The following is a 24117-nucleotide window of genomic DNA, read 5'->3' as shown; positions in this document are numbered from 1 at the left end:
TTCCTGGAGTCCGTATGCTGGTAGGAGTCCCCATGCAATGTGTGCAAGGCATCCCCTTCACTTAGCCCTCTCCAACCAAGTCACCGGCTACCAACGCATCCTTTCCAGTTGGGGGAGCATCGGGACTTGTTGAGGGTGCAAGTTGGAACAGGAGGTCTTGCTCCACATCAACGTGCTGTAGTTTTGGGCCATCCACAATGTTGTGCCTTCTGTGACCATATCAGATGTTCAGTGGTTCACATACTCAGCGATGATATGACCGTAACATACTGCGTGAACAAACAAGGGGAAGTCCACTCCAGATCACTCTGCCTGGAGGAGATCAACCTGTGGCAGTTCTGCACTGAAGAAGAAATCACCCCAATAGCTGTCTACTTACCAGGGATCCAGAACCACCTCGCAGATCATCTCAGCAGGTTTTTCTCCCCGAGCGACAAATGGTCCCTGAGGGTGGAGGCCCTGTGGTTGGTTTTCGCAATGTGGGGCATCCCCACGATCAACCTCTTTGCAGTGAGGGAAAACAGGAAGTGTCACCTATTCTGCTCTTAAAGGGACTCAGCCTGGGTTCCCTCTCCGATGCTTTGCACTACAGCTGCCATACTCATTCCCCAGGTTATTGCCAAGCTCAAGGAGGCTCGAGCCAGGCTCATCCTGATCACCCCATCATGGCTGAGACTGTGCTGGTTTTGAGACTTCCTCACTCTGTCAGTTCAGCATTCCATGCCACTTCCTTTCCTTTCCAACCTCCTCACACAATACTGCAGCTGCACCTTGCATCTGGCGATCAGCCCCTTGCACCTTATGGTGTGGCTACTGCATGACTGAACAAGGAGGAAAAGTGTTGCTTGGAGGCTGTCCAACAGGTCCTACTTAACAGTCAGAAGCCTTCCACTAGAACTACTTGGCGAAGTGCAAGAGGTTTTCCATGTGGTCCTTGGCCTGTGGTGCCATTCAGCAGAAACTTCTATCCAGCACATATTGGGGTATCTGCTACACCTTCCGGAATCTGGTTTAGCACTCAGTTCTCTAAGAATGCACTTGGCAGCAATATTGGCATTTCATCCACTTATCCAAGGAAAATTGATTTTCTCCAGTGCCATGGTGATGAGTTTTCTGAAAGAACTTCTCCACCTGCATCCTCCAGTCCAAGAGCCAGTTTTGGGACATGAACACAGTTTTAGCAGCTCTACTGGGGCTTCCATTCAAGTGCCTTGCTTCCAATCCACTACATTTCCTGTCTTAGAAAACAGCATTCTTAATGGCCATTACTGCTGCTGGGAGGGTGGGTGAGTTGCTGGCACTAATGGCAGGGCCTCCTTACACATATTTCTCCAAGGATAAGGTTATGCTCTGTCCACATCTGAAGTTTGTATGCCAGGTGGTCTCTCAGTTTCATTTGAACCAGGCGGTGTATTTACCTGTATTTTCCCCCAAGCTGCATTCCTCCCCAGAGGAGCAATGCTTTTAGATGTTTGATGCTGTCTAGCCTTTTATCTAACCAGGACCAAACAATTTCATGCTTTGCCTGGCCTGTTTTGTATCATTTGTGGGCCTCATGAAGGGACAAGCAATCTCTTTGCAGAATATCTCTAGATGAATAATGTCTTGTATCAAGACTGCATGTGAGATAGCAACAGCTACGCCTCCTCAACAGATATGGGCATGTTTGACTAGAGCTTATGCAATGTCGGTAGCATTACTCAATGACATTTCCATATCAGACATTTATAGGGCACCCTCATGGGCGTCCATACATACACTTACGAATCATTAGATGATCAGTGCTTCTTCCAGAATGTACGCTAATGTCAGAAGAGCAGTCCTGTGATCCTTATTCAAATAGACTCCTAGCCCCACCTCCAGATGAAGGTACTACTCACTGGTCACCTAGTTGAAATACATGTCTATATCTACTCGAAGAATAATAATAAATGGTTACTTACTGTAATTGGGTTCTTTGAGATGTGATGCAGATGTATATTCCACAACCCACCCTCCATCCCCTGTGCTTCAGAGTCTTCCCTGGATGTTCAGTATGAACGAACTGAGAATGATTGGGGCTGTGTTGCCTTATATAGGGGAGGGACTGCGGACACAAGGCGTGAGCTTTACAGGTACTGGTCCCAAGGCAAAAGTCTCCAGCTCTGGCACATGGGGCGCACACACCTACTTGGAATACCTGTCTCCATCACATCTCAAAGAACCACAGTTACATTAAGTAGCCATTTCTTCATTGATTTCTGGTCCCACACATCTCTTGTTTATTGGACAAGATCTTAACATAGTCTTGAGTAATATCAGCAAGCCTTTTTGTTTGGACTAATTCAGTCTTTCTTTCTCCTTTTTACACCCTTTTCCATCAACATTTATTGTTATATGTGATTGGAATCATTTGTAAACTTTTGTCAGTGTTCCCACAGTTGGGTTCACAATAAGGATATATTTGTCAGGTGAATTATTACAACCAGGGACTACCCTCTGCCAGGTCTGCTGCCTTTTTCATTGGCTGGACATGGGGGAATGGACTCACTGGTTAGTTATTTAATATTGATGCTGTATGTCTGACTAAGTGCCCATTTTGGGATCAGGAAGGAATTTTTCCCATTGGACCAAATTGGTAAGAGGGTCTGGTCTGGTGGGTTTCTTTGCCTTCCTTGCAACATCATGGAGGCACAGTTAGGTTATAGCATTAAGACTTAAAAAGTTTTAACATTAGGAAAGTAAGACAGCTTAGCTTGCCACAACTTGTGGCTGGTGTCCAATGTGGATAAGGATAAAAGGGACCAGAGACCTGGGATTGTGGTGGTGGACCATTCACTGATGGGAAAAGGGGAGACCTGAAGTCCTTCCTTGGGAGCCTCTTACCCCTCCATGTGTGGGAGGTGGAGAGTATTCAAAAATTGGCTGAGTCCTAGGGATGAGCTAGTTATTAGTTCTGTGGTGTGAGTTCTGAACACCACAGTGTTAAATGCATGGTATAAGTGCACGGGAGGCAGGGCACATAATCCTCCTCTTCACTGTTAAATAAAATGTCAGTCTGCTTAAAATTCATCCCAAGTGTCGGTTCATTCACTGTCATGTATCTATCCCTTATTAAAGAAGGTTAAGCATTCAGAAGCAAAAGAACATGAACTGATGTGAAGAAAGAATAGCCTCTAGAAGAGCTCAGGGGGAAAGTTCCTTTTTAAAAGAAATGATTTATATGTAAAATGGACTGCAAAAGAAGCTTCATTTGGTCATCCTCAGCCTGTATCATACTGAGACCCAGATCCTGCAATGAGATGAAGGCAGGCAGACTCCTCCACCTGTGTGGATTTCATTACAGGCCTGGATTGTAGGTCTCCTTTGATAATTTGCCTATCATTCCAGACTAGAAAAATCCCTATTGTCCTTAACATACAAACATGTCTTCAAGATTCTGAAAGTCACATCCGATGAAGTGGGCTGTAGCCCATGAAAGCTTATGCTCAAATAAATTTGTTAGTCTCTAAGATGCCACAAGTACTCCTGTTCTTTTTGCGGATACAGACTAACACGGCTGCTACTCTGAAGTCTGATCCTTGGTCTGCTTCTAGGACAGTACAACTATGCACTGCCCCTTACACGGAGCTTGTAAAATGTAGTTAGGTATTCATGAAAAAATCATAGATTCCAGTTTTCTAAACTGGAACACCAAAATACTCACAACAGATTTTTTTTTTAATGCTTAGATTTACTACTGGAAAGTCCAGAGTTTATCTAAAAGAAGGCGGCGGCATGTGGAGAAAAAGATTCTGACATTCAGTGGAAACAAGACACATGGAATGTTGCCAGGACTGGAGCCTTATAGTTCTTACAAGCTGAATGTTAGAGTTGTTAATGGTAAAGGGGAAGGACCAGCAAGCCCTGACAAATTATTTAAGACTCCTGAAGGAGGTATGAAATGAGGAAATTAAGGTATAAAGCTAAGCTTAGTAAGTTCAAAAATAGCATGTTGTAAGATTGTTATTAAATTTTAAACTTTCTTGGGTAGTTTAGAAATAAAATTGGGGGTTTCTAGTAGGCACAATATTAAACTTTATGTTTTTATGTACAAAAGTGAAAGCAAATGTAAGAGTGATACAGAAGTTATGCCAAAGTATTTTATAAAACATTCTAGTGCAATATTCTTAGCATTTACTATATATTCTTCTTACAAGTTCCCAGCTCACCTTCCTTTTTGAAGATTTCTAATCCAACACTGGACTCTCTGACTTTGGAATGGGGTCCACCTACTCACCCAAATGGTATTTTGATAGCATATACACTAAAGTTTCAACCAAGTAAGTAAATAATGGTAAAATAAAAAACCTGTCTCAGACCACCCACCTGCGGAATACTAATTTATATCTTTAATTCAATAGTTATTTCACAATTTACAACAACTGTGTGGTATACCTTTATAAATTACAAATAAATCATGCTGAATGTTGTATTTGTTAAAATATGGTAAAGGTTGATCTACATTGACAATAGTCCCAAGTGGAAGAGTTCATCCTCTGGGCTACAACTGTGGGATTTTGTTTTTTTATTTATTTGTACTTCTCTACAATGAATTGATCCATGTTTCATCCCAAAATGCAAGTAAAAGCTGATGTGTAATTGTCCGCTAAGCAATGAACAAGTCATGAAATACCCTCTCAATCTACACTGGAAAACCACTAGCCTGTCCTCCTTCAGATCCCCGCTTCTACCTTGATATCTACAGTAAATAGCCAACTGATCATGGTTAGGCAGGTAGCTGGTGCTATCACAATTTTTATTTTATTTACATCTTAGAACTAAACTCCTCAAAAACCAAAAACTTTTGAATGACTCAAATCCATAGAATCATGGAATATCAGGGTTGGAAGGGACCTTAGGAGGTCATCTAGTCCAACCCCCTGCTCAAAGCAGGACCAATTCGCAACTAAGTCATCCCAGCCAGGGCTTTGTCAAGCCTGACCTTAAAAACTTCTAAGGAAGGAGATTCCACCACCTCCCTAGGTAACGCATTCCAGTGCTTCACCACCCTCCTAATGAAAAAGTTTTTCCTAATATCCAACCTAAACCTCCCCCACTGCAACTTGAGACCATTACTCCTCATTCTGTCATCTGCTACCACTGAGAACAGTCTAGATCCATCCTCTTTGGAACCCCCTTTCAGGTAATTGAAAGCAGCTATCAAATCCCCCCTCATTCTTCTCTTCCGCAGACTAAACAATCCCAGTTCCCTCAGCCTCTCCTCATAAGTCATGTGTTCCAGTCCCCTAATCATTTTTGTTGCCCTCTGCTGGACACTTTCCAATTTTTTGCAGTGTGTGGCCCAAAACTGGACCCAGTACTCCAGATGATGCCTCACCAATGTCGAATAGAGGGGAACGATCACGTCCCTTGATCTGCTGGCAATTCCCCTGCTTATACATCCCAAAATACCATTGGCCTTCTTGGCAACAAGGGGACACTGTTGACTCATATCCAGCTTCTCGTCCACTGTGACCCCTAGGTCCTTTTCTGCAGAACTGCTGCCTAGCCATTCGGTCCCTAGTCTGTAGCAGTGCATGGGATTCTTCCATCTTAAGTGCAGGACACTCCACTTGTCCTTGTTGAACCTCATCAGATTTTTTTTGGCCCAATCCTCTAATTTGTCTAGGTCCCTCTGTATCCTATCCCTACCCTCCAGCGTATCTACCACTCCTCCCAGTCTAGTGTCATCTGCAAACTTGCTGATGATGCAATCCACGCCATCCTCCAGATCATTAATGACCATATTGAACAAAACCAGCCCAAGAACCGACCCTTGGGGCACTCCACTTGATACAGGCTGCCAACTAGACATGAAGCCATTGATCACTACCAGTTGAGCCCGACAATCTAGCCAACTTTCTATCCACCTTATAGTCCATTCATCCAGCCCATACTTCTTTAACTTGCGGGCAAGAGTACTGTGGGAGACCGTGTGAAATGCTTTGCGAAAGTCAAGGAACAACTCGTCCTCTGCTTTCCCCTCATCCACAGAGCCAGTTATCTCGTCATAGAAGGCAATTAGATTAGTCAGGCATAACTTGCCCTTGGTGAATCCATGCTGACTGTTCCTGATCACTTTCTTCTCCTCTAAGTGCTTCAGAATTGATTCCTTGAGGACCTGCTCCATGATTTTTCCAGGAACTGAGATGAGACTGACTGGCCTGTAGTTCCCGGATCCTCCTCCTTCCCTTTTTTAAAGATGGGCACTACATTAGCCTTTTTCCAGTCGTCTGGGACCTCCCCCGATCGCCATGAGTTTTCAAAGAAAATGGCCAATGGCTCTGCAATCACATCCACCAACTCCTTTAGGACTCTTGGATGCAGCGCATCCAGCCCCATGGACTTGTGCTTGTCCATCTAATTGTTCTCCCCCCTGCATTCCTTCCATTTATTTGTCACATCTACTTCATATGTTTCTGTCTTAAATTAGATGTTAAGTTCTTTGTGGCAGGAACTGTTTCTCTATATGTACGATATGTGCTTGACACTGCCTTGGGCTCCTGGGAGCAATGTAATTCTTATAAATGATAGCAGAAATACAGTATTGTTACTCTAATAAATACATTTAGGATGACCAGACAGAAAGTTTGAAAAATCGGGATGGGGGTGGGGGGTTATAGGAACCTATATAAGAAAAACACCCCAAAATCGGGACTGTCCCTATAAAATCGGGACATCTGGTCACTCTAAATACAGTTGAGCTTTCTGCTATGGTCATGATAAATATCTGACATGTAGCATATATCATACACTTGGATCCCTTTATAAAATTTGCTAACTGATTTTACATCAAATATATAGTAATCATTTCATCCACCACTGGAGAGCAGAGAGCTCTGTGATAAAATGTAACAACAGTGGTTCAACAGAACACAGTACCATTATACAACACTTACAGGATAGAAAGTACTCTGCCCAGTTGACGCGGATGGGGAATATAGGTAGGCAGAATATAATTTTGCAAAAATTGTCAGATTTATCATGACTACAAATGGTCTGGAACTGTTTCATATATTTATTGAAAGACTGAACCCCTAAGAGTCATTTTGTTTGTCTTTCAAGTACAGTTGAAAAATAATGACCACTTTTACCATGTGCGTACAAACCAGATGGGGCAGCATGGCTGGCATCTGTGACTTGGGGCGGAGCGCTGGGAGACCCTGCCCACAGTGATCTGACTGTGGCACTGGCTACTGCCGAGAAGCTAGGGGGCCCTGGCCCTGAGAGGGAAGAATGGGAGCTGGACGCCCTCCTCAGGCAAAGCAGCCCGCGGTGTCTTTGCATAAATATATAGAGTTCTCTGGGGGGCCACCTCTGCTTGGCAAGAGATAAATAGGAGAGTGAAGGGAGAAACCTGTACAGCAGGGGGCAGCACCCATGACCCCACCCTGCCCTGGGGCAGGAGGCAGACCCCAGGAGAGGGGCACCTTGATGATGATCCAGTGCTCCCCCAAGCAAGGAGGTGGCATGGTTAGAAGCCTAGGGGTGGAAAAGGCTCAAGCTGACATATTCAAACTTGTGGCAGCAGTGATGAGCTCCTCAGTGGGGGCCTGCAGGTTGCGACTGGGCCAGGACTTCCTGGACAGGGCAGGCTGTTCTGGGCAAGCCAAGTGATTTCAGGCTCTGATTAAGGGGGGATTGGAAGGGGCTGAGGCAGAGAAGCTGGGAGGCAGTGGAGCACTGCCCCCATCGTGAACTGTTCTGGAGGAAGACTGGGGGTCCCCACAGCTAGGATTGAGGGGGGTTGTGCCACAGGTCACCCCATATGGCTGCAAGAGACTCCGGCAGCCAGAGAAGATGGTCAGCTCTACCCTAGGAGCTGTGAGGCTATGATGGAGGGGCCCTGACCCCCCTACCCTCCAAGCATGGGGATCAGAAGGAAGGCCTGTCAGGAGGTGGCGGGGGTTACAGCAACTGGCATGAGTTCTTCCTGTGCCCGCACTTGGTCTGCAGGAGAGCCCACTTGGCCATCTCAAACACCTTGTGCACCCCATCCTTCGTTCTGGTTGAGCACTCCGGGTTGTCAAAGGCATATTTAATTCATTATCAATGTGAAGGGAAGACTTCCATCTGCTGCATCACAAACACTCCTTCATGTACAGCCAGAGTTTTCTTTGCTGATATCTCCTAGAGCAACAGTCTAGGCCTGACCCTGCATAGCTAGTGTAATATGAAAAGATTGAGGGACTCTAGCTGCAGGTTCATTTGAGTGTTTTTTTATTGTTTAGTTGATAATTGCACATACATACCTTTTTATTATATTTTGAAAGGAAGCATGGATCAGTTGTCAAAAAATAAAAAACCTGTTGGACCATATATAACATTCACATATGTTCATATATTTACAGTTTATGAATGTTCAGGTAAAATACGGTTAATATAAAAAAAAACCTAGTGGCAACATGATGCTTGTCCTATTTGGAATATTTTATTCTCTGCGTGGTAACAGTATGGGGTTCATTTGACTGTGAAATATGTGTGGGTGTGTGGGCAATTTATCAGTATTAAAATAAAAATGCACTAGTTCTATGTATAAAATATGTATTTTACTTGAATTGATAAATTACAAATGTGTGCTTCAATAATGACAGTAATGAGGACCTTTAATCACATAATCATCGACTGATATCAGAAAATATCTTAACTTTTAATTCATCTCCAAGATTGCTTCTCACTCAGCCCTGCCCTTGGGATGCATTTGTCTCAGGCGATGCACCTAGAACCATTTTGAGCCATATGTCCCTCCCACATAAAAAACTCCCAACTGCCTCAATTTCTGTTCAACTGCTGCAGTAGTTTGGCACCAGTTAGCAATCATTTAACTATTTTTGTCCCAACATTTGGTGTGTTTTATTCTTAGGTAGTTAGTTTAGCATATGCATTAGCTTTTAGCAGTTTTTTAGGATAAATTTTTCAAAAGCACGTAAGTCCCATTTTCAGAAATGACACAGGTGTCCCAGTTTCATAAGTGACTTTCAGAGTGACTTAAACTCCTAAGTGCCTGAAGGTCAGGTTGTTTAAAGGCATTTAGGCACCTAACCTATGTAGACATTTTTGAAAATCCCACTAGACAACTATCTTCATCCCTAAGCCCTTAAATACCTTTGAAAATTTTGCACAAAGTCATTTTTCAAAATGGGGCTTAAGCTCCTAAGTCACTTAGGTGCTTTGGAAAATGTTACCCTTAGTCTTTTTACTGGTAAAAATACCTCCCTGTCTCCCTGCCATTCTCAGGAGGGAGTAAACTGGACCTTATGCCCCATTACACAGCCACGCAAGCCTAGCCTCTGTCCAGCATATAGCTGATTTAGCAAATCAGATAGCAGAAGTTACGGTATTTATCATTTCTGGAATCTGAAAATGAACAGCACTGTAGAGAAATTTGAAAAGAAGGTCAATACCTGATTATAAAAGTTTTTAATTAACACAACTGTAATATAGTTGAATATCTTCAATATTCAAAGATAAACCATCTAACTCTTTATGCTTTTTTCACAATGACAGTTAACAGCACTCATGAATTAGGCCCCTTGGTAGAGATCAGAATTCCTGCAAACGAGACCAGCTTGATATTAAGTAATTTAAATTACAGCACACGATACAAGTTTTACTTTTATGCACAAACATCAGTTGGATCTGGAAGTCAAATAACTGAGGAAGCAGTAACAATTATGGATGAAGGTAAGCTGGGTATGTATAAAAAATTAAAAATTAAAAAATTAAAGAAATTTAAGTTTAAAGAATCCTACGTGTTTTATTCAAAATGTTAGTACTTTTTCCTTGCTGAAGCAATCTTTATTAAAAATTATCTAGTTTTAGTGTGTACTAATATAAACTATTTAAAACAGATTTTAAAGAAAAGATGTGCAAAATATTTCTACCACAACTGATATTTAAAAAAATTGGTATAAAAAGCCACATCTGTATATCACTTTCCTTAGAAGATCTAGGCTACTTGCTTTTCTGGACTTTTGTGCCTTTCAAAGTTTCATGCAACTTTACACACTCTTAAGTGCCTTACCCCAGTCATCTATACTATATCTATATTATTCTGCTTCCATGACCTCTTCTGGTCATAGGTAAAATACTTTGTTCTGGTTATTATCCTTCGTCCAGTGATAAAGTCATGAAATGCTGCCTGCTACAGTTTGGCTAGTAGAAAATCTATAAAGTCTAAAACAATACAAATCTCTAAGTCACAATAACTTGTATATAGTCTAAACATTTTGTCATGGGCCTAGTAGGAACATGGGTGTACTGTAAATGTAATACCACAGCTAAGACCAAGACTAGCCCAGTATATGGTCACGAGTTAAAAAGTCTGGTGTTAATTTAGGAGTGAGAGTATCTCTTTACAAGCTTATGTTGTTTTAGGAATTTTATATTTAGGATCTGGTACAGAATTCTTCTGTTGGGAGTGCTATCCTTAAAAATATTATGGAAATTCAATTTAAATAATTAAAATCACTCTGGAAACTTTGTGATGCGGCCTTTGATAATTTTGCACACCTCTAATATTAAATTCTGTTTTATTGCAAGCTTTAGATTTACTTGTTTCGTACTTGGTAAGCTTATAGTTTGTTGAAACTGCCATAAATTGGTTGGTATGAAACTCAGTAGATCTAGTAAGTGTATTCTGGTTATATCATAAAATGTAACTTTTTTTTAAAAAGTGAATGTTAACAAGCATGAACAGTAAAGATTAATAAATGCATGTATATTAACTTTTAGAATAATCTATCTATGTTCAGCATAAGTATGTATTTAATTTCTTGCTCCATTGATCTAATACATTTCACTTACTGCATGCTTTTATGACTATTTATATTTATATATATGTTCCCTCTGGTGTTGTATCTAATTATATAGTGTCCTATTTTTATTTTCCTCCATTAAAGCTGGTATTCTCCCTCCTGCTGTAGGTGCAGGCAAAGGTAAAATAAAACTCTGCATGATTTTGTAAGTGTGTGGATTTTTGCGGTGTTATAAATGGGGAAATTTCTGCTGGTAAGGAGAGAAAACACTGGCCTATATTTTGTTGTATTAACTATTAATTGATATTGGGGGAACTGTTTATTTAATAGGCTGCCTTTCTGATAAAGATGCACCCTACATATTTTGCATATTTTGCTACAAAGTTCCAGAGGAATTTGTTAGCTTTACTTCAGCAAAGTCTAATTCTTTCTCTGCATTATGAAGTTGTATAGCACTGTCCTGTATGTTCAGGGTCTAGGGCAGTTTCACCCTCTTATTAGCATGGGATAAACTGGCATTCTTTCACGCAAGCTTACCTACCTTATAGAGGTTAGCCTTTATGGGTACGTTTGTACAGCCCACGGCAGTGTCTCTGAGCCCAGCTCGACAGACTCAGGCTTGCAGGGCTTGCACTACAGTGCTAAAAACAGCTGTGTAGTGATTTGTGGAGGGCTGGAACCAAGCCGCATCCCTCTGCCTAAGCTTCAGAGCCTGAACTCCAGCCCAAGCACCGACACAGCTATTTTTAGCGCAAGCCTGAGTCTGTCAACCTGGGCTCTGAGACTCACTGCTGCTTGCTGTGTAGATGTACCCAACAACTGATATTGAAAGGACTCTGCCAAGCATAGGTACTCAAACTAGGGGTGCTGGGGTGCTTCTGCACCCCCTGGTTTGAAGTGGTTTCCATCATATACAGGGTTTACAGTTTGGTTCAATGGCTTTCAGCATCCCCGCTATAAAAACTGTTCTAGCACCTATGCTGCCAAGTTTATGTTATCTGGGAAGAGGAACATCCTTTACTCCTGGAGGAATTCTGCTGACTTTCTGATGGGGAATCAAAGGGAAGTCATAAGAGTGGTCATGCGACCCTCCCGAGCAGTATGTTCTGGGTTCCCAGGAAAGCTGGCAGAGAGAGAAATCACCATAGCGCAGTGGGAAGGACCCGGCTGGTGGCTCCTACCCTGTGCCGGGCTCAGCTTCTAGTCCTGGCTGGACTCGGGAGGACAGGAATTCCTCTTCCCCTGCACGGCACCCCCAGATTTCTCCCACAGCTGCAGGAAGCTCTGCAAACTCCCACCACCACCACCCCGCTTCCTGCATGCATCATTCCTCAGCTGCAGGAGGAGGGATCCAGGTATAGGGAACTGCTCCCCCATCCACCCAACCCGCCGTGCATCCAGACCCCCTCATACCCAGACCCTCCTGCTGAGCCTCACCCGCCCTACACTCAGAACCTCCCCCTAAATGAGCCCCGCTCCCCCCTGAACCTGGACTAGCCTGACGAGTCACCCGCACCCGGCTCCCCACCCCAGCAAGCCCCAAGCAGTTGCACCTGGATTCCTACTCCTTGAGAATCTGGACCCCTCACTAAGCTCCCCACACCAGACCCCCCTGCTGAGCTCTATCCCCCCACTCTGAGACCCATCTGCCTTCACCTGGACCCCCTCTGCAGAGTCCTATTACCATTGCACCCAGTACCCCCCAACAACCCCCTGTGCATCCAGATCCCCCCGCACCTGAATCCACTACTGAGCTGCCCGCACCTAGATTGCTCCACACAGAACCCTCTCAACCCACACCTGCATTTCCCCCACTAAAGCCTTCCACATTTGGATCCTGCCTGCCTGCCCTGCCCTGCCCACACAGAGGGGCAGGGCCCTGGGGTGTTTCTGGAACAGGCCTGGTCCTTGCACTGTGTCAGGGTTGGGTGCAGCCTCACCATTGAATCCATGTCCTGGGGGTGGAAGGGAGAGGAGCAATTTGACAAATTAAATTTGCAGAATTTAAAAATATTGTGAGCGGAATTTTTATTTTTTGGCACAGAATTCCCTCAGGAGTAATCCTTGTTCTGAACCCTGGTCAGTGTTGTCCATTCAGTCAACTTTCATTCACTTACAAATTAAATATGGATAGGAGGTAGATTACTGACAGCACTTTAAGTGACCTTCTCTTCTGCTATATGTCTGTTCACAGAAAGAGGGCATAGAGGAGGTATCAGGTTGAACATATAGGCAACAGCTTTCTTTGTCTCCCTTTTCTTCTCTTTCTCAGGCACACAAATCTTATGACTGAGCACTCAGGGCTATTTCTTTCAATTGTTGATCTACTGCTTGAGGCACATGTTCATCTTTGGCCTTGGATTCAGCTCTATTTATTCCTTTGTGAGGTAGCTGGTCCCTTTGTCAGACACAGAATTGCCTTTGTGCAGAGTTCTTAAAGATAATACCTTCCTATTCTGTGCATTTTCACATGTATAGTTCTTGTAATAGCTTTGGAAAAGGGAAGCAATTGAGACAGTAGATAAGAGCCGAGGCCGCTGTATGCTTTTTCAATAAGCAGTTCTAAACATTTTAATGTAGTTATGAGTCGTAAAGATGTCTATGCATATGAGTGATTTAACTATACAGCTTACTGTGAAGACATAACCCTGATGAAACATCCCTGTTTCCTAAGGAAAAGTAAGAAGATACTCAGAATATGGGAGTCATAAATATCTATGTGTGCAGTATCCTATCAAACATTTTTATACATTTGACAATATAAAGATATTGTCCAGTGGAAACTATATCTAAAGCAATCAGATATGTTTAATGATATCCATTAGTGAAGAACATACTTCAATTCTAATCCAGTATCAGGTGACTCAGACAAATTTGATTTAAAGTGTTTATACTCTGAAATCAGATTTATAAAAACGGAATCTTCGTACAACAGATGTGTTCCTGGTGTGTATACAGCTTACTTTAACAATAGTTTCTTTTTGCTGCTTTTTTACTCCATTTATCACTGAAGGGTCAACACAGCTGGGAACAAGGGAATTGGATTCTTGTTCTTCTTGGTCATCATAAACTAAGTCCCAATGAGTTCCAACTGTACAATCCCACTGAAGGAAAATTAGATTCCACATGTATAACTGCAGGTTTAATTTCAATCTTACTTTGAAAAAAAGTCTCTAGTTCTTATGATTTCAACAAAAACTTTGAAAACATGAACCAAATATAACAGAAGCCAAGACATCCAAGTAAGTTCTCAGACAACCTAAAATGACAGCTGTGAAATGTGAGCTGCCCCTTTCATCTCAATGGGAGTTAACTCAGGTAGTAATGATGATAATTGATATGTCAACATGGTTAACTGTTTCCACAGCTGAGGCAGCAACACTTGTTTTTTTTTCTCCATCAAGGAGGAGCTAACCCCAAGGAGCCCAGCAATGCATTGAACCCCACTGATGTAGAGCCAAGCCTCAAAAGCCCAGTAGACCATGTGATCCAGTTTGCAGCATCTGCACAGTCTTTTGAAAACAGCATCTCATTTTCTCATCTCAAGTGGGTGGAGCTTATTTCCCGAGCAGAGCTTGGGAAAGTACAACTATTCTTTGTTTTTCCTACTTGACCCCCTGAAGACAAGCACATTTGTGGTGCAAGTCAATGGGACAAGTCTCATGATTCCATATTCCATCCCATGAACCACACCTTAAAATGAAGAATCAAGCAAAGCTATAGTAAACTAAGGATCTTTACAATTCCTCAAACTTTTTACCATAGTCTCAAAATAAATCCTCTGCCTTCTGAGCCAATACTTCTCTTATTGTCTCTCCAAGCAGAAGTGAACTCTGAAATGAACGGTATACTACTGTTTCTAATTTTTTAAACAACCATAGTATCCTCGTTTTGTACGTTTCTCTTAGCTGTTGGTTGCTAAACTTGAGATTCTTTAAATTACCTCTAGCTGGATTGATCAGATCTGAATGGTAGTGCTTGTCAGGGGAAGATGACTGCTTCAGGCATCCCAGAATTTTTTAGATCAAAACGAAGAGAAGCAATTGCTCTGCAATTTTCACATAAGGTAAAATAGACCTTTTAAATAGAAAAAAGAAAAAAGGAGAGTTGGGGGAAGAGATGGTTTCCTCACCCTGCTGTGAGAAGTTAGAAAGACAGAATAGTGCAGCAATTTAGAGAAAGTAAAAGGGAGAAGAATTGTTCAAACTTAATATCCTGTACATATGAACCCCCATAACCAGATTCTCAGGGTTGGATAGACTATTACATCAAGTAGGCAGCCTTGGCAGAGCATACATAATTGAGCTCTCATTCCCTTCAATATTTCCACTCTCAAGAATCCTTAAACAAAACCAAACAAAACAAGGGAGAGGCAGGAGATTCAACACCCCCTTTGTCATGCAAATCTGCCTTTCCCCCCCACCTGCCCAGATCATTGAAGAGGGGAAACACAATCTTCACTTAACTGGATAAATCACCCTGTCACACTCGGTTTACTTTCCAGTTTACACTTACATGATCTTTGTCTTTCCTAACCCTGTTCTGTTTGACCTTCTCCATGACTTCTTTTTACTCAGAATATGCAGCTCATTATAAAAGTGATTTTTTTTAGCAGCAGCTGGTTAAAATGCATGCATCTAAAAACTGCATATATAAAACATACACAGCACATAAAATATTGGCACTTAGAAGGTAGGTAACTACATAAATGTGTAATTGATGCTTCTTTTGCAATTCATCAACTGGCTGGACTTGAGGCTACTGAAATAAAAGAGAAGATTATCGACAGAGAAGCTGGATACATATACATTATTGAAGCAACTGGAAATAAATCATTGTAATTACTTGACTTAGTCCCACCTAGCACCTTCTATCATCAGGTTGTATAAATAGGTCATTAAGGAAGGGAGAGAGAATGAGATTTGAGGAACCAGCAAGATAAATACCACCAGAGCATATGGGATATTGACTTAACATTCACAGAGAGGCACAATTATTTGCATAATATTCAACACCATTAGCATTAAATACGAACACTTCTAATCAAACAAATACATTAGGATAGTATCTTATTCTCTGTATTAATCCCAAATGATGATCATTTTTTAAAATATTACTTCTGTTGTTGCAAAAAGATAAGGTGGGTACTGAGTCTGAAACTACCCCTTTTTATTGTATCACTTGCATACACAATACGTAGCTGTTTGCTGTGGACTAAAAATCATTCTCAGCAGCATTCCTGTCTCCTAGTTTCAGCTAGAGTGTTGGTCATCTCGGTAGAAGCATCAGCAAATTCATGCTTGCAGTAGGAGATGAGACCACTTATTAAGGATGGTCCTGTTGTTAGGGCACTTGCTTGGGGCTCAGGAGACCCAAGTATGATTCCCTGCTTTCCCACAGGCTTCCTGCCTGACACTGGGCAAGTCATTTAGTTTCTCTGTGCCTCAGTTCCCCATTTGAAAAAAAATGGGGCTAATGGTACTTCCCTACCTGAGACGGTTCTTATGAGGAGACAATACACTGAAAAATTATGCAGTGCTCAGGTACCAGGATAAGTACTTAAGATAGATTTCCTGCACACTTAGCCTTTTCTCCAATATGACTTGCTGTTGCTAGTTGTTTTCTCCTCAGACCCCAAATCAGGAGGTATTTAGTATATAGAGAAGAGCACCAGTCTGGCCCCGATAAAAAACCACTCATGAGCCCTTAGCTCACATGTGGAGTACTGTAGTGGAATTGCCTTTACGGTAGCTTGTGAAACCATAAAAGAATGCCTGATTAGTCAGACAGTTTGGTCTGTAAAATTAGTTATGCCTTAATTACTTTATTTTTCCTTCAGCTAAACTCTATATTCAGACCTTTACCATCTCCTATCTTGATTACTGTAGCATCCTCCTTCTCTTTGGCTTCCCAGACACCATTGTAGTCTACCTCCTTTATTCCATATAAAATGCGTCAGCTGAGATCATGTTCCCTGCTCCCTCTTTCAGTCCCCTCAGGGGGCTTCCCCTCCTTTGCCATATCAAGTCCAAGTTTCTTGTCCTTGTCTTCAAGGCTCTGCATAACTCTGTCCTAGTATCTTTTTGTATTACTCCCTGTCCACTGGTTCCATCAATGAGGCCAGATTTAATGCACTGTTAATGACTCCATGCTTTCCTCCATCCAGTCCCTATATGTTGAACATCCATCAGGAGCTGGTCAATAAGGCAACTTCATTCTCCTTATTCAAATCCTCCTTGAATACTCATAATAATTGGAAGAGTAGACTAGAGAAGACAGTAATGACTTCTTGGTAATAGCATGCAATCATTGCTTCCTTGCCATAACTTTTCATGGTCCAGAAATCAGACACGTTTCATATGAAACTAGTTAGATGTGTAACAGGAAGGTGACTTTCCTGCAGCTCTCTACTAGTAGAATATCATCTCAGTAACTCACATAGCATGAGAGTAGCCTAATACTTGCATCTCCTAATTCTAAAAAGCAATGCACTCTTGTTGTTGCACAGGAAAATGAGTTTCATTGCGCAATAGCTGTCTTTTAACAAAAATTCACTTTCACACAATGCTTTGTTTGCCCAGTCAATTCATGACAGAATCTACTACCTGTCATCTTTTCTTGCTTTATATTCTTGAGGCTATTCCTCATCTACCTATAATTTTGCAATAGTGCCTCATAAAAGGCAGGTCTTATCAACAGGGCAATAAACAAAAATAGCATGATGCAGTTGTATAGACATATTCAACATAATTTCACTCTACAGAAGTCTAGAGATGTATATTTCCTTCTCAACCCACCACTTTCTTCATGGAGTAGTAGTGTACTACTGCAGGACTTAGGGATTTGAGGATCCATCTGAAGTCATGTTTGATGGTGAGTTTGTCACATGATTGGATCCTTACTGAGGAAACTTAATTAACTATTCAGTTGAACTAAATATTGAAGAAATTATCCACCTCAGTTTTAAAACTTTGTTTTATCTCATTACTAATCTTACCGACTGTATATTCTATGTGTAGGTTAGTTATCTAGAGGAACCGTGTTAGTGAATGGTTTGAAGATTATACTGGCTATGCAGAGAGATTAAAAACAGTGGTTGTCATTGATTTTAAAAACAGATTATTATTAGTTAGCTCCTATTATTTAGGTCCTCTGATCCTACAATTAGATCCAAGCAGGTGAATGTTTGTACCGAAGAGAGTTCCATTGAAACTAGTGGGGCTCCAGACTATGCTTCCCATTGCAGGATTGGAGCCATGGTCACTGATTAATGCCAGCTATATTTTAGCATCATATCACTGCTACAGAGTGGTTAACAGAGATTAATTTGCTGGAGGTAGCTGAACAATAATCAATCAGCCTGTGTAAAGTGGTTCATTTCATAGTAATCCAGTTTCTTCTTTGTGGCGCGAATGTACTATCAAATTGCTGCTTGTGCAGCACTATTGTATAATTGCAGGGGCACTGAATTTAATGCACATTTACTCCCTTACTGAATAGGCATTTCTTCACAAGAGTACTAAGCTTTTTTTTTTTTTAACCCGTTGGCACCGGTACAGTTTCAGAGCTCCTGCCAATTGTTTTTTATGCATTGGTGATGAGTGCTGAGAAACCTCTGTTTTCAGAGCCAAAGGTTAATTGCCATTAGAAGTGTGCTGACCCAGAAAGCTAGAATTTGGATAGATTTACGACAGACTCTGGGTATCAACCACACAGACCCCTGGCTTTCATCACCTCAAGCTGCAGAAATCATGTTGTATTATGTAACATGCAGTATCATACACCATGAGAACATGGTGCATGAGACAGACTTTAAAAAACAAACAAACAAAGCCCCCCAATTTTTCTAAAACGTATGAAAAAAATATGTCAATTAATTAAAAAAGGACGGGTATAAAATTAATGATCCTGTGTAACTGAACTCTTCCTTCAAAATACTGTCTTCAGTAAGAAAAACCTAGAAAAGAAATCTGAACAATTAGTAAGCAAGGAAGACCCTGTAAAAATAACCATTTATAAGAATCAGATGAGAGTATATGTGGAGAATTTGAACATAAATCAGACAGCTAGGTTGATATTGAACCTAAAGTACAAAAAGAATGAAGAACAGAGGCAACTTGTCCACTGTCTACAATTACGTATACAAGTAGAATTTACCAATGCCAGTTGGAATTTAACCCTCAGTTCTAGCAGTCTAATTAGATCAAAAGCTCTAAACTGAAGTTGGAGAAGTTCAAAAAGGAAGAAAGATGCAAATTTTTTACAGGGAATGTAATTAGTGATTGGAATAGTCTGCCAAGTGATATAGTAGATTCTTTATCATTTGGAATCTTTAAATCAAGATTAGAAATCTCTAAAAGACACGGTCTAATTCAGCCACAAGTTATAAGACTTGATGAAGGGTTTATTGGATGAAATTCTGTGGCCGGTATGTGCAGGAGGTCAAAGTATTTGACCATAAACAACACTTCTGGCCTTAAAACCTATGAAAAAACTTACTGTTCCTTTGACAATTATTTTTAAAAAATCATTGACAACTTTGGAGAGACCAGAATATTGCAGGGAAAAAAAGAGGTACCACTTTACCCGCACCCCCCCCACCAAAGAGTGCCATCATGACAATTGCCACCCTGTAAGTCTTTTATCCCAGTATATGAATGAAACAAATACTAAGGCTGTGGCTGACCCCTGTTTGAGTGCGCAAATGAGTAAGAACATTTATGTATCTTGCATGCTGCCAGTGCCAGGCACAGTTCCAGTCGCTGCACTCTCCTAAGTTCAAAGACTGCCCAGTATTAGCTCACTATATGCTCTAGCTACCTCAAAGTGGGTATGGAAGAGTCAGGACTGCAGCTTAATGTCCTTATGTATATGCATCATGATGGTATGTGGTCATGTAATTAAAAACTGTTTCCCCAGGCAACAATAAATCTGGCATTCGCTAACTTTTGACTACTTGATTTTGAAATCTAAATTCCTTTTTTAATGTAGATTTTTTGGGTTGGGGTTTGGTTTGGGATGTAATATATAGAGTATAGCGTGGCTGAGAGATGATTTGGGAAGGCATGATAAAAGTCGACCAAAATTTTAATGAGGTAAACAAGAAGTATGGGAGGAAGGAGAGTAATGATGTGGTTTGATAGTGTGCTGAGGGATTTAACTAGAACTAGTCTGATGAAATGAAGAAAATAAAACAGTAATATAAATACAGTATCAGGAAAAATTTCCTGACCTGGAAATTATTAGGCTGTGGAATAATCTCATGAGAGAATGAGAGTAAACCCCCTCACTGGATTTAACAGCTGTAAATGAATTGCAAGGAACTCTCCTGATTGTGAGGTAGAGGGATTGGCTCATCTTTTATCACAAGAAACTTTCTATCTCTTCAATACTTGTATAATTAAAAGGATCTTGCCAGAAGAGTGGCTTAAAGAAAAAGACTATTTTAAACCACTGTTGTAATTACTGTAAAAATGTTTTTTTAAATCATTTAGTTACTTTGTACATCTTTGAGAGATTTACAGAAAGAATGATCCCAAAGGAGTTTGTATGTAATTTTCCCTCTCACCTTGCAGCTAGAAGTACTGTATGAAATGGTTTCAGAGTAGCAGCCGTGTTAGTCTCTATTTGCTAAAAGAAAAGGAGTACTTGTGGCACCTGAGAGACTAACAAATTTATTTGAGCATAAGCTTTTGTGAGCTACAGCTCATTTCATCCGATGTATGAAATGGGTATTTCAGATTTCAAGCCCCTCTAATTTAACAACCTGACTTGATACCCATGGAAGTCAATGGGATTCTTTCCATTGACTTCAGTGGTCATTGGATCAAGTCCTAAATGAGTTCATCTGTTATTGCAGAGTTATGGTGCAGCAGATAATTATAAGTTCTTGCAGTAGCTATTCAGGTGTTTATTTAACATTAGTGAATTAAGTGTTTTACTAAAGTGATATTTAAGGAGACACTGCAGGTGTTACTTCTGCTCTAAACTGAATAAATGTATGGTCTTGCTTTAATGGAATAATTTTTGTTCGTTTACGAATAGGTGTAAGATGTGAATTTCAGTTAGGAATCCTGTATTGTAAGCTCTTTCTTGTTCCTTTGTATACTTTTATGATGCAAACAAGGTTCTGTAGTAGTAGTTTCTTGTGTTTTTTAGAGATACTAAGATGTGGAAAGGACATAGAAGGGTAAGAATGTTAGTAAACAAAGAACAAACAAAGAAGCAGCAAGAAGATATAGATGATACTTTTTAATCGACTAAATTAAACTCAAATTGGCTAGCTGTTAAGAACCACAATGACTTCTGCAAACTATGGAAAATAAAAGATGTAGTTTTAGGGTGTAATTCGAACCTTACAATGAAACTGTGTGAGAGAAAAGGAGTACTTGTGGCACCTTAGAGACTAACAAATTTATTAGAGCATAAGCTTTCGTGAGCTACAGCTCACTTCATCGGATGCATTTGGTGGAAAAAACAGAGGAGAGATTTATATACACACACACAGAGAACATGAAACAATGGGTTTATCATACACACTGTAAGGAGAGTGATCACTTAAGATAAGCCATCACCAACAGCAGGGGGGGGGAAAGGAGGAAAACCTTTCATGGTGACAAGCAGGTAGGCTAATTCCAGCAGTTAACAAGAATATCAGAGGAACAGTGGGGGGTGGGGTGGGAGGGAGAAATACCATGGGGAAATAGTTTTACTTTGTGTAATGACTCATCCATTCCCAGTCTCTATTCAAGCCTAAGTTAATTGTATCCAGTTTGCAAATTAATTCCAATTCAGCAGTCTCTCGTTGGAGTCTGTTTTTGAAGCTTTTTTGTTGAAGTATAGCCACTCTTAGGTCTGTGATCGAGTGACCAGAGAGATTGAAGTGTTCTCCAATTGGTTTTTGAATGTTATAATTCTTGACGTCTGATTTGTGTCCATTCATTCTTTTACGTAGAGACTGTCCAATTTGGCCAATGTACATGGCAGAGGGGCATTGCTGGCACATGATGGCATATATCACATTGGTAGATGCGCAGGTGAACGAGCCTCTGATAGTGTGGCTGATGTGATTAGGCCCTATGATGGTATCCCCTGAATAGATATGTGGACAGAGTTGGCAACGGGCTTTGTTGCAAGGATAGGTTCCTGGGTTAGTGGTTCTGTTGTGTGGTGTGTGGTTGCTGGTGAGTATTTGCTTCAGATTGGGAGGCTGTCTGTAAGCAAGGACTGGCCTGTCTCCCAAGATCTGTGAGGGTGATGGGTCGTCCTTCAGGATAGGTTGTAGATCCTTGATGATGCGTTGGAGAGGTTTTAGTTGGGGGCTGAAGGTGATGGCTAGTGGCGTTCTGTTGTTTTCTTTGTTGGGCCTGTCCTGTAGTAGGTGACTTCTGGGTACTCTTTTGGCTCTGTCAATCTGTTTCTTCACTTCAGCAGGTGGGTATTGTAGTTGTAGGAATGCATGATAGAGATCTTGTAGGTGTTTGTCTCTGTCAAACTAAAAACACCATCCTAGCCACTATGGATGTAGAAGCCCTCTACACCAACATTCCACACAAAGATGGACTACAAGCCGTCAGGAACAGTATCCCCGATACTGTCACGGCTAACCTGGTGGCAGAACTTTGTGACTTTGTCCTGACCCATAACTATTTCACATTTGGTGACAATGTATACCTTCAAATCAGCGGCACTGCGATGGGTACCCGCATGGCCCCACAGTATGCCAACATTTTTATGGCTGACTTAGAACAACGCTTCCTCAGCTCTCGTCCCCTAATGCCCCTACTCTACTTGCGCTACATTGATGACATCTTCATCATCTGGACCCATGGAAAAGAAGCTCTTGAGGAATTCCACCATGATTTCAACAGTTTCCATCCCACCATCAACCTCAGCCTGGACCAGTCCACACAAGAGATCCACTTCCTGGACACTACGGTGCTAATAAGCGATGGTCACATAAACACCACCCTATATCGGAAACCTACTGACCGCTATTCCTACCTACATGCCTCTAGCTTTCATCCAGATCATACCACTCGATCCATTGTCTACAGCCAAGCGCTACGATATAACCGCATTTGCTCCAACCCCTCAGACAGAGACAAACACCTACAAGATCTCTATCATGCATTCCTACAACTACAATACCCACCTGCTGAAGTGAAGAAACAGATTGACAGAGCCAAAAGAGTACCCAGAAGTCACCTACTACAGGACAGGCCCAACAAAGAAAACAACAGAACGCCACTAGCCATCACCTTCAGCCCCCAACTAAAACCTCTCCAACGCATCATCAAGGATCTACAACCTATCCTGAAGGACGAGCCATCGCTCTCTCAGATCTTGGGAGACAGACCAGTCCTTGCTTACAGACAGCCCCCCAATCTGAAGCAAATACTCACCAGCAACCACACACCACACAACAGAACCACTAACCCAGGAACCTATCCTTGCAACAAAGCCCGTTGCCAACTCTGTCCACATATCTATTCAGGGGATACCATCATAGGGCCTAATCACATCAGCCACACTATCAGAGGCTCGTTCACCTGCGCATCTACCAATGTGATATATGCCATCATGTGCCAGCAATGCCCCTCTGCCATGTACATTGGCCAAACTGGACAGTCTCTACGTAAAAGAATGAATGGACACAAATCAGACGTCAAGAATTATAACATTCAAAAACCAGTTGGAGAACACTTCAATCTCTCTGGTCACTCGATCACAGACCTAAGAGTGGCTATACTTCAACAAAAAAGCTTCAAAAACAGACTCCAACGAGAGACTGCTGAATTGGAATTAATTTGCAAACTGGATACAATTAACTTAGGCTTGAATAGAGACTGGGAATGGATGAGTCATTACACAAAGTAAAACTATTTCCCCATGGTATTTCTCCCTCCCACCCCACCCCCCACTGTTCCTCTGATATTCTTGTTAACTGCTGGAATTAGCCTACCTGCTTGTCACCATGAAAGGTTTTCCTCCTTTCCCCCCCCTGCTGTTGGTGATGGCTTATCTTAAGTGATCACTCTCCTTACAGTGTGTATGATAAACCCATTGTTTCATGTTCTCTGTGTGTGTGTATATAAATCTCTCCTCTGTTTTTTCCACCAAATGCATCCGATGAAGTGAGCTGTAGCTCACGAAAGCTTATGCTCTAATAAATTTGTTAGTCTCTAAGGTGCCACAAGTACTCCTTTTCTTTTTGCGAATACAGACTAACACGGCTGCTACTCTGAAATGTGTGAGAGAGTGAAACAAAGGGGAGCTGCTTTTTGGTTTGGTTTTGTTGGTTTTTTAAAATTATTTTGGTGGGTGGGGGTGGAAGGAG

The 24117-nt window shown here is 41.5% G+C and overlaps 1 protein-coding gene across 50 annotated transcripts in view; it reads left to right on the top strand.

The window, feature by feature from the left end:
• NRCAM (neuronal cell adhesion molecule) overlaps positions 1–24117 on the top strand; it is a 285751-nt gene that overhangs the window by 236788 nt on the left and 24846 nt on the right. For 23 of the 50 annotated variants that reach the window (XR_006275037.1, XR_006275038.1, XR_006275039.1 and 20 more), the window contains 4 exons: positions 3711–3915; positions 4179–4301; positions 9529–9705; positions 10923–10958. Coding sequence is in view for 46 of the 50 variants with exons in the window: in XM_043494843.1 (XP_043350778.1) it covers positions 3711–3915; positions 4179–4301; positions 9529–9705; positions 10923–10958 (541 nt within the window). In the remaining 4 variants the exon portion in view is untranslated. Of the gene's footprint in view, positions 1–3710; positions 3916–4178; positions 4302–9528; positions 9715–10922; positions 10959–24117 lie in introns of all 50 variants that reach the window. The other 27 variants (XM_038395608.2, XM_038395579.2, XM_038395561.2 and 24 more) reach the window with 2 other exon arrangements.

Source organism: Dermochelys coriacea, chromosome 1, assembly GCF_009764565.3.
Source record: "Dermochelys coriacea isolate rDerCor1 chromosome 1, rDerCor1.pri.v4, whole genome shotgun sequence".
Classification (NCBI taxonomy): domain Eukaryota; kingdom Metazoa; phylum Chordata; order Testudines; family Dermochelyidae; genus Dermochelys; species Dermochelys coriacea.
This window is presented reverse-complemented; position numbering and strand designations above follow the sequence as displayed.